This window comes from Taudactylus pleione, unplaced genomic scaffold, assembly GCF_031769625.1.
Source record: "Taudactylus pleione unplaced genomic scaffold, aTauple2 ptg000667l, whole genome shotgun sequence".
NCBI lineage: Eukaryota > Metazoa > Chordata > Amphibia > Anura > Myobatrachidae > Taudactylus > Taudactylus pleione.
This window is the reverse complement of record NW_028285069.1, coordinates 1,768,990-1,784,551: the sequence shown is the minus strand read 5'-3', so window position 1 is coordinate 1,784,551 and position 15,562 is coordinate 1,768,990. Positions and strand designations below refer to the sequence as shown.

Genomic DNA, 15,562 nt, shown 5'->3' with positions numbered 1-15,562 from the left:
AACTTTTTTTGGCACAAAGGCACTTTTTATGAACAAAAACGAGGGACCGCTATGGGGACCCGCTTTGCCCCTTCCTATGCTAATTTATTCATGGGCTTATGGGAAGAAAATCATATATGGACAAATAATGAATTTAGAGGGAACATTGTCTTGTGGTACAGATTCATAGACGACATTATTTTTGTTTGGAAAGGAGGAGAAGAAGAATTGAACACTTTTTGCAACAAACTGAATCAAAATGATTTTAACATTCAGCTTTTATTTAATTATAGTAAATTAGAAATAATTTTTTTTAGATCTTATCATATATATTAAGGAAAACAATATACATACAAAGAATTATAATAAACCTACAGACAGCAATGCATATATAAATATAAATAATAATCATCATCCAGTATGGTTAAAAAACATACCGAAAGGCCAAATGAGGCGAGTGAGACGAAACTGCACCGAAAAAGAAGTTTTCTCTGAACAGGTAGAGATTTTACAAAAGAAATTTGAAGCCAAAGGCTATTCTAGGAAAGAATTGGAAATACCGGTGAAGGAAATGAAAGAAATTAACAGAGAAACATTGTTGGTACCCAAAACTAAAAAAATGGATGAAAATAAATTGAAATTACCATTTATTACCACTTATAATGGACAATATAAAACAGTTGAAAAATTAATAAGGAAATATTGGCACCTTTTATTAAAAGACCCTATTTTAAAGACCCTGATTCCAGAGAAACCCCATTTTATTTATAGAAGAGCAGAAAATTTAAGAAATAGATTAGTAAAAAGCGCAGTCCCCTTAAAGAGGAATAATAGGATCAGAACAAAAGGTTTTTACCGTTGTGGACTATGCCAGATGTGCAAAAATCACGTAACACAATCAAATAAATCAGTACAATACAGCTCTAGCCATACAGGAATTAATTATGATATTACACAATTCATTACATGTAATAGTACTAATTGTATTCATCTAATTGAATGCAAATGTGGACTACAGTACATAGGGCGAACCACTAGGTCCTTAAAAGAAAGATGGGCCGAACATGTAAGGAATATAAAAAAGGGGTTCGAGAAACACTCAGTATCTCAACATTTTAAAGAATATCACAATAGTTCCATAAATGGGGTTCATAGAGTGTTAGGTATAAAACTGGTAGAAAAACATTGGAGAAAAAAGAACATAGAAAACAATTTAGCTCAAACCGAAATGAAAACAATTTATGAAATGGGAACTCTCCATCCCAAAGGAATGAATATGGATTTTGAGCTTAAATGGTTTTTATAGTTGCTTCTTAACCATTTTATATTTATTCTTAATTAATATTTAAATATCTTTTAGTATTTTTATATTATCATGTGTTCTTTTATAAGATTCCTTTATAAGGTTCTTTTATCATATTACTGTACATATATTGTTTTGATTGCTGCTTTTATTATTCTTACATATGTATGATTTTAAAATATGTAATTGTGTCCCCCATGGAGGTATCTATCTAACCTGTGGGGTTCCCAAATTAACTATTCGTCATGTGGTACCACTGTACATGTATCAATTATTCATGTGTAAGGAGGAGTCATATGTGTTCCAGGATATTGCATCCTTGGAACACATAAAAAAAAAAAAATAATAATTACTTCCGGTGATGGTTACCGGAGGAATATGAATTACTGCAATATAGTATTATACTTTGTTATTGAACCCGGTTAATTTTAGAGTGCCCGTCAGGGAGAATAAATAAGCCTAGGTTGTCCGGTTGAAAAACAAGAGACAACACTATTTTCAACAGCAGCTCGGCAGGGAAACATGCGTTCCACCACGATGAATGCGTGGAACACGCATTCATCGTGGTGGAACGCATGATCCTTGTTGATGACACCCGGCGGACTATCCACATCCGGTGTCAATATCCGGAAGTGTGTGCGCACATTGCGGTGGAACGCACAATGACAAAAATGGAGGTATGCGTTCCACACATTCAGTGCGGTGGAGCGCATGACCTACTTCCGGCATCAACAAACGGAAGTATGTGCGTTCCACGCGCACATCGCGGTGGAACGCACGCGAGGACAAATAATAGTAAGGACATTTACAGTCTACCTCATATCAACCTTGGGGAACACAAAAGTATATTCCTTTGTTGGGAGTTGCTATATAGTAACACTATGTAATCTGTATTATTGCATGGAACAAGCTTTACCCCTATTAACCACATGTGGTATACTGTCAGCCAATGAAATGATAGGAGGGGGGTTATAAAGAGGAATTTTTGGTCTAGCCCAGTACACCTTGAAAAAGGCTTTTTTTGAAGCTGAAATGCGTTGGTGGATGGTTGAGGAGGAGCTGATCCAGACCAAAAAGCACAGTGGGTGGATTCTTGATCCCAGGAGGTACCCTATGGTTTCTACAAATGCTTGATGGTGTTTTTATACACCCTTTTGTCTGGTACGCAGCCTCTTAATCACTTTTAAATTGTCATTCTAAATAAAATTACTGTATCACACTATTGCGATTTTCCCTTGTTTTTATATTTGAGGAACAAGAGGTACCATAGTGTTTGAAGAGGAATTTGAGTGGCTTATGTGACTTTGGGCAGACCAGTGTACTATAAGAAGAAAGACGTTTACCATGTTTTTATGAAGAAACTTTTTTAATTGGATTTATTCATTTATGGTGACATTGGACTTATATTTTTTCCCCTATTTATTCATTTATTTCATTCTAAAAGACCTATTTAAAATTTTTTTACATCTGGTGGGAATATCAACAATTAATTTTGTATTATCAATTGAACAACATTTGTTTTAAATTCATTCCCTATTGAGTTTTCTGCGCAGGGTGCACCTATATATTTGTCTGTGTCTATTTGGAGTGTCTTTGTGGGTGAACACTCAGCACCTTTGCAGCATTATTCTCATACTCGTGAAGCGCTTGGAGTATTAATATTTGTTTTTTGCTAAACAATTGGCCGGCCTCAGGGCAGTGATCTAGCTGCTATAATTATCTTTAAGTTAAACATGTAAATAATCAAATGCATAGAACACCCTCCCCCCCTCTAAACAGAACCAGCACTAGCACTTCTGCCTAGATTGGTACTGGAAAAATTGGAGAGGAATGACAAAGAGCATGTGGTCACCAAGTTTCCATTACCAGTACTAGGCTTGACCAGCCAGAGTGGGTGGGACCATAGAGTGGAGACCCGAAATGTGGGGGTCCACCACCGTGATTTCACCAGCCCTAGGCTGGGGCCTGTAAAAAAAAAAAAACATACCCCTCCCTTGTCTTTGGGTATGGCAGACACACTATTGCTGGTTCTGTTTAGTGGGGGTGACTCAGTGTGTTTTTCTTTACACTGGAATCTTAGCGATGTGTCCGCATTTACTGCTGTGATGAGGCTGGGTTACTTTTATCAAGGCAAATTGCAGCAATGAAATATCACTGATTGCACAATGTAACAAAACATAGTTGAGCAATGCTTAGGTGCTCCAGTGACAATGGTCTGCTACAGTTAACCGTTACCAGAGCCAGATTAAAGTCTATGTGGGCCTGGAGCTGACATTTTTCGAAGGGTTTATTGTGTGCCACCAGGGGAATGACTAATGATGCAGGAGTGTGAGCAGTGCTATGAGGTGTGGTCTGCACAGGAGGTGTGCACAGGACTTGGCTGGCAGCATGGCGTGCTTAGCTAGCACACACCTTCAACCACCTCAGTCTCTTTCTGGTACGTACACACTGGGCGATAAAGTGGACGACTGAACGATAAACGATATTGTTATCGATCGGTCATTCACTATATCGTCCATTTTTTACACCAAAACGATGAACGATAACGACGATGAGCATTCCCGCGGGTCGTTCGTCATTGTCGTTCATTGGGTAAACATGCAGGCCAACCTGACGATATCGTCAGGTTGCTGCATGTTGGGGAATGGGGGAGAGAGCCGGGCGCTGACCGATATCATTAATGAACGACATTGAGCACACCCTGCCAGGGACACACCAGACGTTATCTTTCAGGGAGCAAATCGTCTAATGTGTATGATCCTTTCCACAACTTTCAGGAGCCATTGTGTTGATAAGAGAAGAGGTAGTTGTACCACCATCCACAATACTGGTTGAATAAAACTGAGGAAACCATTACCAGCGATAACAATGTTATTGCCAACGGTAACACTTGTATAAACAGGTGGAAACACAAAAACCCCATAACATTTTGATAAATCTGACAATCAGTGTGTGGAGGGAAATATTTTAATTACAGTAGACAATTCAGTGTCACAAGCTAATTAGAAAAAAAAATTTAAATTAAAAGTTTGTTAAGTTGTAGGTAACAATGTGCCTGGCTTTCATAAATACATATTCTTCTCTCACATAAACATTTTGTTTTCCAGTAACTCCGCAACCTTTTTTACAAAGGGAAGTGACCGGATCGGTGGCTCTTATGTGAAGGCCCGTTACACAGAGTATACGGATGAATCATTTAGTACTAAGAAGAACAGATCTAAAGATGAGGAACATCTTGGAATACTGGGTATAAATCACTGTTTCTATATAATGTATTACATGTACAGGTCCTTTTATTAATACAGTGCACATAGAGGTGCGATACGATACATATGGCTTATTGTCCTTTATAATGTACCATTCTCAGAATGTAGTGGGAAGCAGCCATTTTGTGGGCTGAACCAATTTTCATGACTCATGAAAAATCACCATTAATCACTAGGACTACGTCACTGAGGTATGAGGAACTATGTGTTGCAAGTGAACTGATAGCTGGAGTTTTATCCAGTAGACAAAATACCAGTATTAGATGTTCTACACTCACCTGGAATGTTCTGGTGACCCCTGAATTTTGTGAAGTCCTCCTGGACTCGCAGGAGGTCAAGCCACTGACCCGGAAGTGGATGAGGGCTTTATGATGTGAGGTGCGGCAATTCGCACCACATGGCCTCGCCACCTGCTGTGTGATGCTACAGACCACTGCACCGTACATCATTGGATGGGGTCATGATGGTGCCATGGCTCTCGCCATGGCCCTCTGTACATCCCACTAGGATCTTCCAGATCACACATAACGGCAAGGATGACATTTTCAAGTTAAATGGAGTAAACTATATAAACTTTATGCCAACTACATGCCAACCCTTACAATGGGTTACATCCCCTCTAAGTTAGGTAGAGACAAACAAGTACAGTATATAAAATTAAAAATACATGTTTCAGAATGGTATATAATGCAGCTCCTCCTCATCCCCTGTGTCTTTTCCTGTCGCTAAGGTACTGTAGGAAGATCAGGTAGCAGGTTTTTTTGGGGGTTACCTTTTCATCGGTAATGGACGGCGCAACATCTGATGCTGCATGTGGTGGGAACACCAGCCTGCTGCTCTCCAGGAGCAGAACCGCATCACAAAACATGGGCCAGGCTAGCTATAATAGAGCGGTAGTGTATAGATCCCCTTCATTAGATGTACCTGGAAGTGACGTGCAGTGAGGGTGTAAGTATGGTTCCATTCAGTGGCGGACCTAGAGAGTGGTGGGCCCAGGTGCAAGAATATTCTTTGGGCCCCCCTATGCAGTGCCCCCAGAAGTGGTCCTCCTTATGCAGTGCCCCGAGTAGTAGTCCCCATTATGCATTGCTCCCAGTAGTAGTCCCCCCTATGCAGTGCCTCCAGTAGTAGCCCCCCTATGCAGTGCCCCCAGTAGTAATCCCCCTATGCAGTTCCCCCAGTTGTAGTCCCCCCTATGGAGTGCCCCCAGTAGTAATCCCCCCTATGCAGAGCCCCCAGCAGTAATTCCCCCCTATGCAGTGCCTCCAGTAGTAATCCCCCCCTATGCAGTGCCCCCAGTAGTAATCCCCCCTATGCAGTGCCCCCAATAGTAATCCCCCCTATGCAGTGCCCCCAGTAGTAGTCCCCCCTATGCAGTGCCCCAGTAGTAGTCCCCCCTATGCAGTGCCCCCAGTAGTAGACCCCCTATGTAGTGACCCCAGTAGTAGCCCCCCTATGCAGTGCCCCCAGTTGTAATCCTCCCTATGCAGTGACCCCAGTAGTAGCCCCCTATGCAGTGCCCCCAGTAGTAGTGAGCCCCCCCATACAATGCCCCCAGTAGCGGCCCTCCCCTATACAGTGGCCATAGTAGCGCCCCCCCACCCTATAAAGTGCCCCCAGTAGCTCATATGCTGTGCCAATGCCCCCATAGTAGCACCCCCTCCCCTTATGCTGTGCAAGTGCCCCCTTACACAAACAAACAAACAAAAAACACACAACTTACCTGATCCCCGCTCCTGCCAATGACCGCCGCTGTCTGGACCTCCTCCCGGCCCGCTCTCGCTCTGCACCATGGGATGAGAGAGACGTCATGACGTGACATCTCTCCCATCACCCGCTGCAGAGGGAGCTGGAAGACGGAGCTCATGAGTGAGCTCCAGCCGGCTCCCTCCGTGGACGACGCAGCAGCCAATGAGAGTCTGTCTGACTCTCATCGGCTGCTATTACAAACACACAGTGGTTGTGAACTGTGTAGGGCAGACTGCTCTCGCTGCGGTCTGCCCTACACTTGTGGGGCCCGGGGGACTAGCGGCGGTGCAGGAGTGGCTATGGGCCCCTGCACCACAGCGGGCCCCGGTGCAATGCACCGGCTACACCGCCGCTAGTTCCGCCCCTGGTTCCACTGGCCATACAGGCCACCAAAAGAAGAAATTTGTACCCTAGTGGGCTTGCTTCGGACAAGATGCTTTACATTTCCCCTCTATGTACACGTGGATAGTAACTGATGACGTCAGGGTACATCTACTGAAGGGGATCTATTCCTGTACCGTATAAGAACTGTGAATGCTGTGGAATTTGCAGTACTGTCGTTTCTCTGTAAGCATGGAAGCATGATGTGATTCATCCATGATGACATTTATTAAAGGACGGAAAGCTCTGCTTTCCACTTCTCCTTTGTGTTCAGATTTCGTCATCTCAGGATAGCGTAATCTGAATACCGCCAAGAAGCGGGCAGGGAAATTGCTTACCTTCCTGTCTTCTGCCCGCAGTCTCCGGCTCCCGGTACTGGCTCTGCCCCCTTGATGTCCCAGCAGCCACTGCAGCCTTCCCTGACCTGAGCCGATGGCGCATGCACAGGAAGGACCTGCCTTCGCCTCCCTGCTGCTCACCCTGGATCGCAGCCGAAGACAGGACCGCCGGACCCCTGGACAGCGCATGAAGACGTCAGAGTGGTAAGTATACATGAATTGCTACTTAACAAAGCTATATATCGCATCGAACCGATGCAATATATAAGGTAACAATTCATTTTTAGTTATCTTTATGAATAGACCCCTTAGGGAGGATATGCCACAAGTATTTAATAAGTAGGCCTATAAGTGAGAAATTTATTTTGCTTATTTTTTAATCTTATATACCTAATTTTTTACCTAACTTACGTGGGAGTTAAACCAATGTAATTGCTGCTACAGAGGACTTACAAGAAAAGCAATTTATTATGCAACCATAATTCACTGATTTTATTAACTGAAACTAACCACTGATTAATTGTTAATGTTTATGTTTAGGCCCAGTCATCAAAGCTGAAGTGGGCGACACCATCTTGGTTGTGTTTTCCAATATGGCTGACAGGAACTACAGCGTGATGCCTCACGGGGTGTCATTTAGCAAAGATTCTGAGGGTGCGCCATATTTAGATGGTAAGTCACCACGTTTGTGTTATTTAGCATCAGTATCATGTAATAATCAAAAATAAAAATATGTTATATTAATCCAGTGATTTATAGTTGAGCAGCTTTTCCACAAGATAATTGTATTGTTTAAGTAATGTCCAGTGGCTTTTAGTTTATTCTGTACGATGTTTGGTATCCACTGGCGTCAATTTTTTGCATGCCAGGACAATGCATTTTAAATGGGCCTCAAATGGAAATCATTGTTTTCAGTGGCCCCGCACCACAGACAAGTTGTCACTTGTGTTCGGGAAGTTAGCATATTCCCAAATACTGCTTGTTCCATATACTTCTGTCTCTCGCTACTGAATATGAACAACCGCATAGCTAAGGAGTTTGCATTTTTCAGGGGTGTTCACTTCAGTGGTGTTTGTACAAAAGGTTTTGTAACACAAGTGAATATGAGGCCTTGAGATGGGCTCAGGAGTAAGCACATAGACTTATACAGGAGGGCTGGACCTGATCAGTCAGTCAGGATATTACTCGCGGGATGGAAAATGTGTATATATGCAATATAAAGGATTGCTGAATCTAAAGTCTGTACCGGGTAAAGATAGAAAATATAGCGAAAACCAGAAATATTATATATTAGCATAAAGCAACATGGAAATATAAGGGCCAGCACATAAATCATTGCACCCCAGCAGTGGTGTCCCTACCTCATTAAACACCCATGCGGGGAGTAGCGATGGCTGGGTTCGTAGTTCACACGGCTATGTCGCGTGCCGGGGAGAATGGGCATGACCTCGCGGGAGGGGCGTGGCCTCGCTGTCCGAGCCCTGTTTTTGTCACACAGGGGGTGCCGGCTTCCCCAGGGGACCAGCTTGTCTGAAGTGCCGGCTCCCTCACTATGTCAGGAGCCTAGTGCTGCACGTAATTCTACAGTGTAGCACCCAGCTCCTGTCACTGAGGGGGAGTCTGCACCTTGGTGTCACCCCTCGGCGGGTGACACCCGGTTACGGCCCGCACCCCCTTGTGACGCCACTGCCCCAGCAATCCGGTTTTGTTTTATACTCAGTTTTTACTTTTGTATGAAACAGCATCGGCGGTGCTCACGCAAAAGTTACACCAGATTCATAGCAGCTTCCATACTCTGGATGGGATGCCGGCACTCAGAATGCCGACACCAGAATCACACGGAGCTTTTCATACATTCCCACCACACTGCCACCATTAAACTCACACCTACAAGTCGGTGCAGTTACGTGTGATCACATTGTCACGTTGTCACCACCCAGTTCCCATCTCAAAACGGCCTATTTCACAGAAAGTCAGATCTTCTGCCCAACTCAGAATAGGACTGAGATATGCAAAAAGCGTAAAAGCTCGCCATTTGCACCTGTGCACCATGGGCGATTCTACCCATTGGCCAGGATGGCACTCGCCAGGGGTGCCGACCAAAGGAGGGGCGCCGTCCGGCAGTGTCACCAGCAGCCAAGGGGTGGACTACCCCTGCTAGTCCCCTGGCCCCACAAGTGTAGGGCAGACCGCAGTGAGAGCGGTCTGCCCTACACAGTTTACAAACACGCACAGCTGCCAGTGCATAGTGCAAGAGAAGAGCCGGGACTCGGAGTGGATAGCGGTGGTCTCGTCAGGAGCGGGAATCAGGTAAGTTGTATTTTTTTTTCTTCTGTGTGTATGTGTGTGTGTAAGCCTGGCACAGCAGGGGGACAAGGGGGGGCACTGTATAGGGGGGCCACTACTGGGGGCACTTTAGGGGGGGTGGCCACTACTGTGGGCACTGTTTAGGGGGGACTACTACTGGGGGCACTGTATAGGGGGACCACAACTGGGGGCACTATATAGGGGGGACTACTACTGGGGGAAATGCAGCATAGAGGGGACTACTACTGGGGGCACTGTATAGGGGGGACTACTACTGGGTGCAATGCAGCATAGGGGGGATTACTACTGGGGGCACTGTATAAGGGGAACTACTACTGGGGGCAATGCAGCATAGGGGGGTTTACTACTGGGGGCACTGTATAGGGGGGACAACTACTGGGGGCAATGAAGCATATGGGGGATTACTACTGGGGGCACTGCATAGGGGGGGGAGGGGGGCTCCAGTCCATTACATTGCCAGGAGCGCTTGGATCCCTAGATACACCCCTGCTGTGCACTAAGATCTGTCCAGCTCACAATCAGGCCCATATTCTGTTATGCACAACCAAGCAGCGCTTGCTATCTTACCATGGGACCCTGTCGCAGTAACACCCCTCTCCTTCAGGGTGCTGGAGGTTTTTGCAAAAGGACTCCCCTTTTCTCCTAATATGAGGCACTTACACCCTGGTAATACGGGGGTGCTTCTCCCCTCAATTTACACTCAAAAAGGCATCAAGGGTCCCCAGGATCGCATTGCCTCCTACCCAGGCCCATGGCTGTGATGTTCACTTTTTCCCCTTACCGGCAGGCATCACACTAAGGTTGGCCAGCTATAGTGGGTGCAGGGGGTGCCATTGCTATGGGGCTCAAAGGCTTATGGGTCCCGTCTCTGGTGCCTGTTACCTGTGCTCCAGATACCATAGTGCACACAGCACTGCAGCAGCTGTGCCGTATCCCATGGTGACAGAATTACCCTGACCCTGATACTAGAAATACATGGCCAGATAGCGCAGGACAAAGCCAGAAAGATGAGGCAGCAGGTTCAGTAAAAGTTTTAGCTGGATATATACAAGCCTAATAAATGAAAGTAATCTGAGGGTAAAATAAAACAAAATGTAATTAACACTTGTGACTATATTGTTATTTTATTGTCAGAATTGTGTTTTTGTGGAAGGTGCTGTTGTGAAACATGGATCTAACGTAAAACCAGGAGACACCTTCACCTACACTTGGAAAGTCCTAGAAGATGGACCTACCGACCACGATCCGAATTGCCTGACTTACCTCTATTATTCAGCAGCTGACCCAGTAATGGACACTAACTCCGGACTGGTGGGTCCCCTGCTGGTTTGTAGAAGAGGCTCCCTACTCTCTAACAGCACACAGGTAATTATAACCCTGATGGATGGATGCTGCGTGCACAGTTGCAATGTCCATTTAATGTGGGGAGTGCTGGGCTCACCCCCCCCCCGGTGTGATGAGAAATGGGGACGTGACACATGGGTACCCCTCCAAAATTCATATACCAAGGGGCGTGTCCTAGCTGCCATGAGGTCTATGGCGTGTGCGAGAAGTCCAGCGATGGCCTATTAGAATATTGGGAGGTATGCTGATTGCTTACAAGTTAAGTGCATGATGGTACCGGAATGCATACAGCACAACCAGAGTTCCCGGCTGGCCTGTGCTGAGGATAATATATACATGTAATCTATTACTACTAATCTATTCTTTGTTTGCAGGTACAGATAGAGAAAGAGTATTTTCTGCTATTCACAGTCTTTGATGAAAATTCCAGCTGGTACTTGGAAGAAAACATTGAGTTGTTTTCTACGAATCCATCAGCCAATATCACAACCGATGAGGATTTTGTGGAATCAAACAAAATGCACGGTAAACGTCACAGCGATCATCCAGTATATTATCCAAAGTATATATGTGTGTCTGAGTGTCATATATTTTGTCTTATTTTATCATTTAGCATAAACGTTGTTGTTGTTTCTTTTAATATCTAAATCTTTTATTTATATGGCAAGTGTCCATAGCAACGTACAGGAGAAATTACAATAATGCACACTATCAGTACAAAAAGGTTCAAACAGACAGCAAAATGCAAACAAAACAAACAGCGAGATATATAGACAATGAATGAGTGACACTAGTAACTGGGCTGACACCGGGCTCTATGTGGCCCTGTGCTTGCCCTACCCCCTAAATCTGTGGCAATCACTTTATGCCTAGGGGGCGGGTGCGTCTGCTCTAGGAAGCAGAGCACTTCCCGGAGAATCCTAATGGTGCGTACACACTGGGCGATTAAAGTGGACGACTGAACGATAACGATATCGTTATCGTTCAGTCGTCCACTTTATCGTCCATTTTTAACACAAAAAAGATGAACGATGACGACGACGCGCGTTCCCGCAGGTCGTTTGTCATCATCGTTCATCGCGCTGACATGCAGGCCAACCTGACGACCTCGTCAGGTTGCTGCATGTCAGGGAATGGGTGAGAGAGCCCGGCGCTGAACGATATCGCTAATGATATCGTTCAGCGGCTGTGCTCAATGTCATGAACGACATTGAGCACAGCCTGCCGGGGACACACTAGACGATATCGCTCAGGGAGCATATCGTCTAGTGTGTATGCACCTTAACACAGCTCCAGGCAGATCCACAAGCTGTAGGGTGTCTGCCCGGAGCATCCCACATGCAGTTTCTGCGAGCAACAATGGTGCCGCCCCCCAGAGCCACTGTTGTTACTATAGAGCAGGGGTCTTCAAACTTGGCCCTCCAGCTGCTGTGGAACTACACATCCCAGCATGCACTGCCACCTTTTTGATATAACAGCATGCTAAAACTATGTGCAGTGCATGCTGGGATGTGTAGTTCCACAGCATCTGGAGGGCCAAGTTTGAAGACCCCTGCTATAGAGGGTGCAAGGGGTGCGCTTGCTATGGGGCCGGCATCTTAGGGGGCCTGTCGGCCCAGCAAGCAACTCCATGCACCCTGCCAAGTACAGCCAGCGCAGATGTCTTTTCAATCAATAGCTGAACGCGAGCCAATAGGAACTCGCGGACCAGCAGCCAATCAGCAGCGGCGTGTTCCGATTGCCTCGAGACCGGTGCCTGATTAAAAATTACATCGGCTCTCTTAGAAGCTATGAGGAGGCGTGGCTATGATGACATCCCCGGACCACAGCCACACCTCCTCCCAGCTTCAGTGAGGAGAGATGGAGCAGCACACGGGCTCAGGTGGAGGTATTATGGGGCTTCGGGGGGTGTAAGTGTTACAGGGCTTGGGGGGTGTAAGTGTTACGGGGCTGGTGGGGGGGGCCCGAGGAAATTTTCATATGGGGTCCCCATACCTCTGGTTACACCCCTGCCCAAAGCCCTGCGCACTGTGCGACAGCACCACTCGCAAGCCCCTAGTTACAGCCCGGCACTCAATGACCCAGTGCCCAGGGTAGGGTATACAGGAAGAATCTCTGACTGTGGGAGGGGGGGCACTGGAGATAAGCATAGTGGGAGATTTTTGCTAAATTTGTGAGAAAACTTTGTGAACTTAGGCGTAAAAAATATATTGCATCCGCATTAAGAATGCGGATTATGATAAATATTTCCTTTAGTGGTTTGCAAGGTGAAACCACTAACTGCCTGCAATGTGCGGTTGGTTTAAAGCCCACACCTTGCTGGCACTTTGTGTAAAGATTTTTTCTTTTAAATAATAACGGAATAGCTGAATAGCTATGGGTCTTTCCTAGTACCAATGGGCTGTGGGTACCATGGTAATTAGATATACTCAGGTATACTCTTATTTTTACATCTATACAATATGTGAATGTGAATAGACCATACTGTAGTTGCCTACAATCCTGGATCCTGCGGGAGAGTTCTGTTTCAAACTCTAATTTCCCACTGCCCTACAATGTAAATCAAATCCCCCAGATTCTTTGTCTTCTTTACTGCAGCCAGGGGACCACCAAGGAATTTCTGAGCAAGGACGGTGATTCGCTGTAGTCACTATGGCCGGGATGTACTAAAGGAAAAATGCGCTAAAAACCCAGTTTTCTTGGTTTTTACTGCATTTTCGTATGTACTAAGCCCCTATTATAGGTGCAGATGGTAATGCCAGAAAAACCTGTTGTTACCCTGTAGAAGCCTATGGGCTTCTTACCGCATCCACTCATCGCTGCTTCGTCGCCGCCCTGCACCTCTCCATACTGGCCACCCCACACACCTTAGCCTCCTGCGTGCCAGACGGTGCTCCTCCACCTCCTCCTAATCTTCTTCCGGGCGCAAGGAGGAGAAGGAGGAGCAGCCCGGGACTTCCTGCACAGGTCACCAGCAGGAAGTTCCCGGGGCTCGGAGAGGGCGGGGTCCCACGGAGACCCCTTCACCCAGCGTTGGCTGCTTCGCAAAGGGCAGCTCTTATCGTAAGAGCTGTCCTTTGCAATACTAATGGCATATGTTAGTACATATGTGATTAGTAAGGTTGCGGTGACTGGCTGTAATTACACCGTAACCTTAGTACATCCCGGCCTGTGACTGCCGTCCGGGCTCCTTAGCCTCTGCTGTCATCTCTCAGCAAATCCCTGTTGGACCCATAGCAGGATGGAACACAGAATGCCTGACCCCTGTGATCAGTGTCTTCAGTGTCTGCTGCTGTTGCTAGTGTGTGTGAGCTGTGGCTGACAGTAAGAATGTTTTATTAGTAATCTTTAGTTAAACACATAAAAAGGACAATACAACAAAAAGTTTTAAAATCCATTTTTTAGCAAAAGATGATCATTAAAATAAGTCTGTAATTTATTATCATACGAGGTAAACCAACTGTATTTAGGCGAAATATAGGTTCAAAAGTAGTTGTATAGGCATCACATTTATCATGTATATTGTGCTGAGTGAGAAGAAAAGAAATATCATAGTGAATAGTTAAAAACAAGAAATCCAGAATTGCAGGCAGCAATGTTAGTATCAATACTTCCCAAAATATATTGTTACTAATGTTCTATAGAAATATCTTGCAAGAAGCATTTAAGCACATATATGCCCATATGTGGATCTGGACACGTCCTTTGGGTGGAGCATGACACGCCCCCTCAACAGCGTACGGTGCATTCTACCAACTAGAATTTCCCTAAAACTAGTTTTCAAAATTAGTCAAGTATGGAATAAACTATAACTGCCAGGAATCAACAACCTCCATTTCATTCATTTAATATCTGAATTTGAAAGACTGGAGTTCTACCACTCTCTGCTGTACATATTTAGTATTGCATTAAGTCATATTTTCTAGGGTCAATCTGTTATATAATGAGAGAGAGAGACAGAGATTAGAGCGGATCCGTGATACTTTCCCGGCTCCCAGACTTTTTGCCTACATCGCGTCTTTTGTAGGCGGAGAAGTATCGCGGGCGTGCCCGCTTTACCCCGTATTCAATATGGAAGTACACGATAACGGGACCTGGCGAAACTTGAACAGGTGGAAAGTCCTGTCAGATTTGGGGAAATCAGCCTACACCCCCCAAAAGATGCTCTGATATGGGGGTTCAGTATGGTACCCCCGATTTGGCTTGCTGAAGGTATTTGGTGTTTTTCAACGGGCTCAATAGCTGCTAAATAACGTTTTTGTACAAGTGGTGAAGAATAGTATTCTGGTGTTTTTTTTGCAGAAAGTAACTTATCCCAGAAAATTTGGGGTACTTGAAAATGGGGGTCAGCATCTTTTAAAGTTCCTAAAGTTAAGTTGAAAAAATCATGAAAAATCCACCAGCCACAAGCCCCTGCAATGAAAAAAACACCTGGGGCATACTTGGGGACCCCCCCAGAGTCAAGTTCGCTAGTTTTTATCTTTGTCCCCCAAGATTATTTTTTTTCACCCCCAAATTCAAAGTGATTTTTTGGGGTGTCCTTAAGTGTTTTTTAACATTTCTTTACACAGTTTACCTTTGGGGGACTGTCTGAAGGCTGCACAGGGATTCCCACAACATTGCACCCCAAAACCCCAATTCTGCACTTTTTTCCGCCTGGTATATATAGGCGAAACTTTTCCGCCTATTACATTGCATTGACTTTCCGCCTAGGCAGAAAGTCTTCCAAATTGAATACGGAGTAAAACCAAAACAGGCGAAAATGACGTCATCAGCGAAAAGTTTTCGCCAAAAACATGCGAAAACAGCTTTTCGCTTCAAATTGAATACGGCCCATAGATAGAGAAATAGAGATAGATAGATAGATAGATAGA

At 45.1% G+C, this 15,562-nt stretch overlaps 1 protein-coding gene across 1 annotated transcript in view; it reads left to right on the top strand.

Annotated features, from left to right (window-relative positions):
- LOC148478262 (ferroxidase HEPHL1-like) overlaps positions 1 to 15,562 on the top strand; it is a 129,489-nt gene that overhangs the window by 49,754 nt on the left and 64,173 nt on the right. The window contains exons 7-10 of the mRNA XM_088455714.1: positions 4,390 to 4,529; positions 7,557 to 7,688; positions 10,498 to 10,709; positions 11,063 to 11,213. Of these exons, the coding sequence (XP_088311840.1) occupies positions 4,390 to 4,529; positions 7,557 to 7,688; positions 10,498 to 10,709; positions 11,063 to 11,213 (635 nt within the window). The remainder of the gene's footprint in view (positions 1 to 4,389; positions 4,530 to 7,556; positions 7,689 to 10,497; positions 10,710 to 11,062; positions 11,214 to 15,562) is intronic.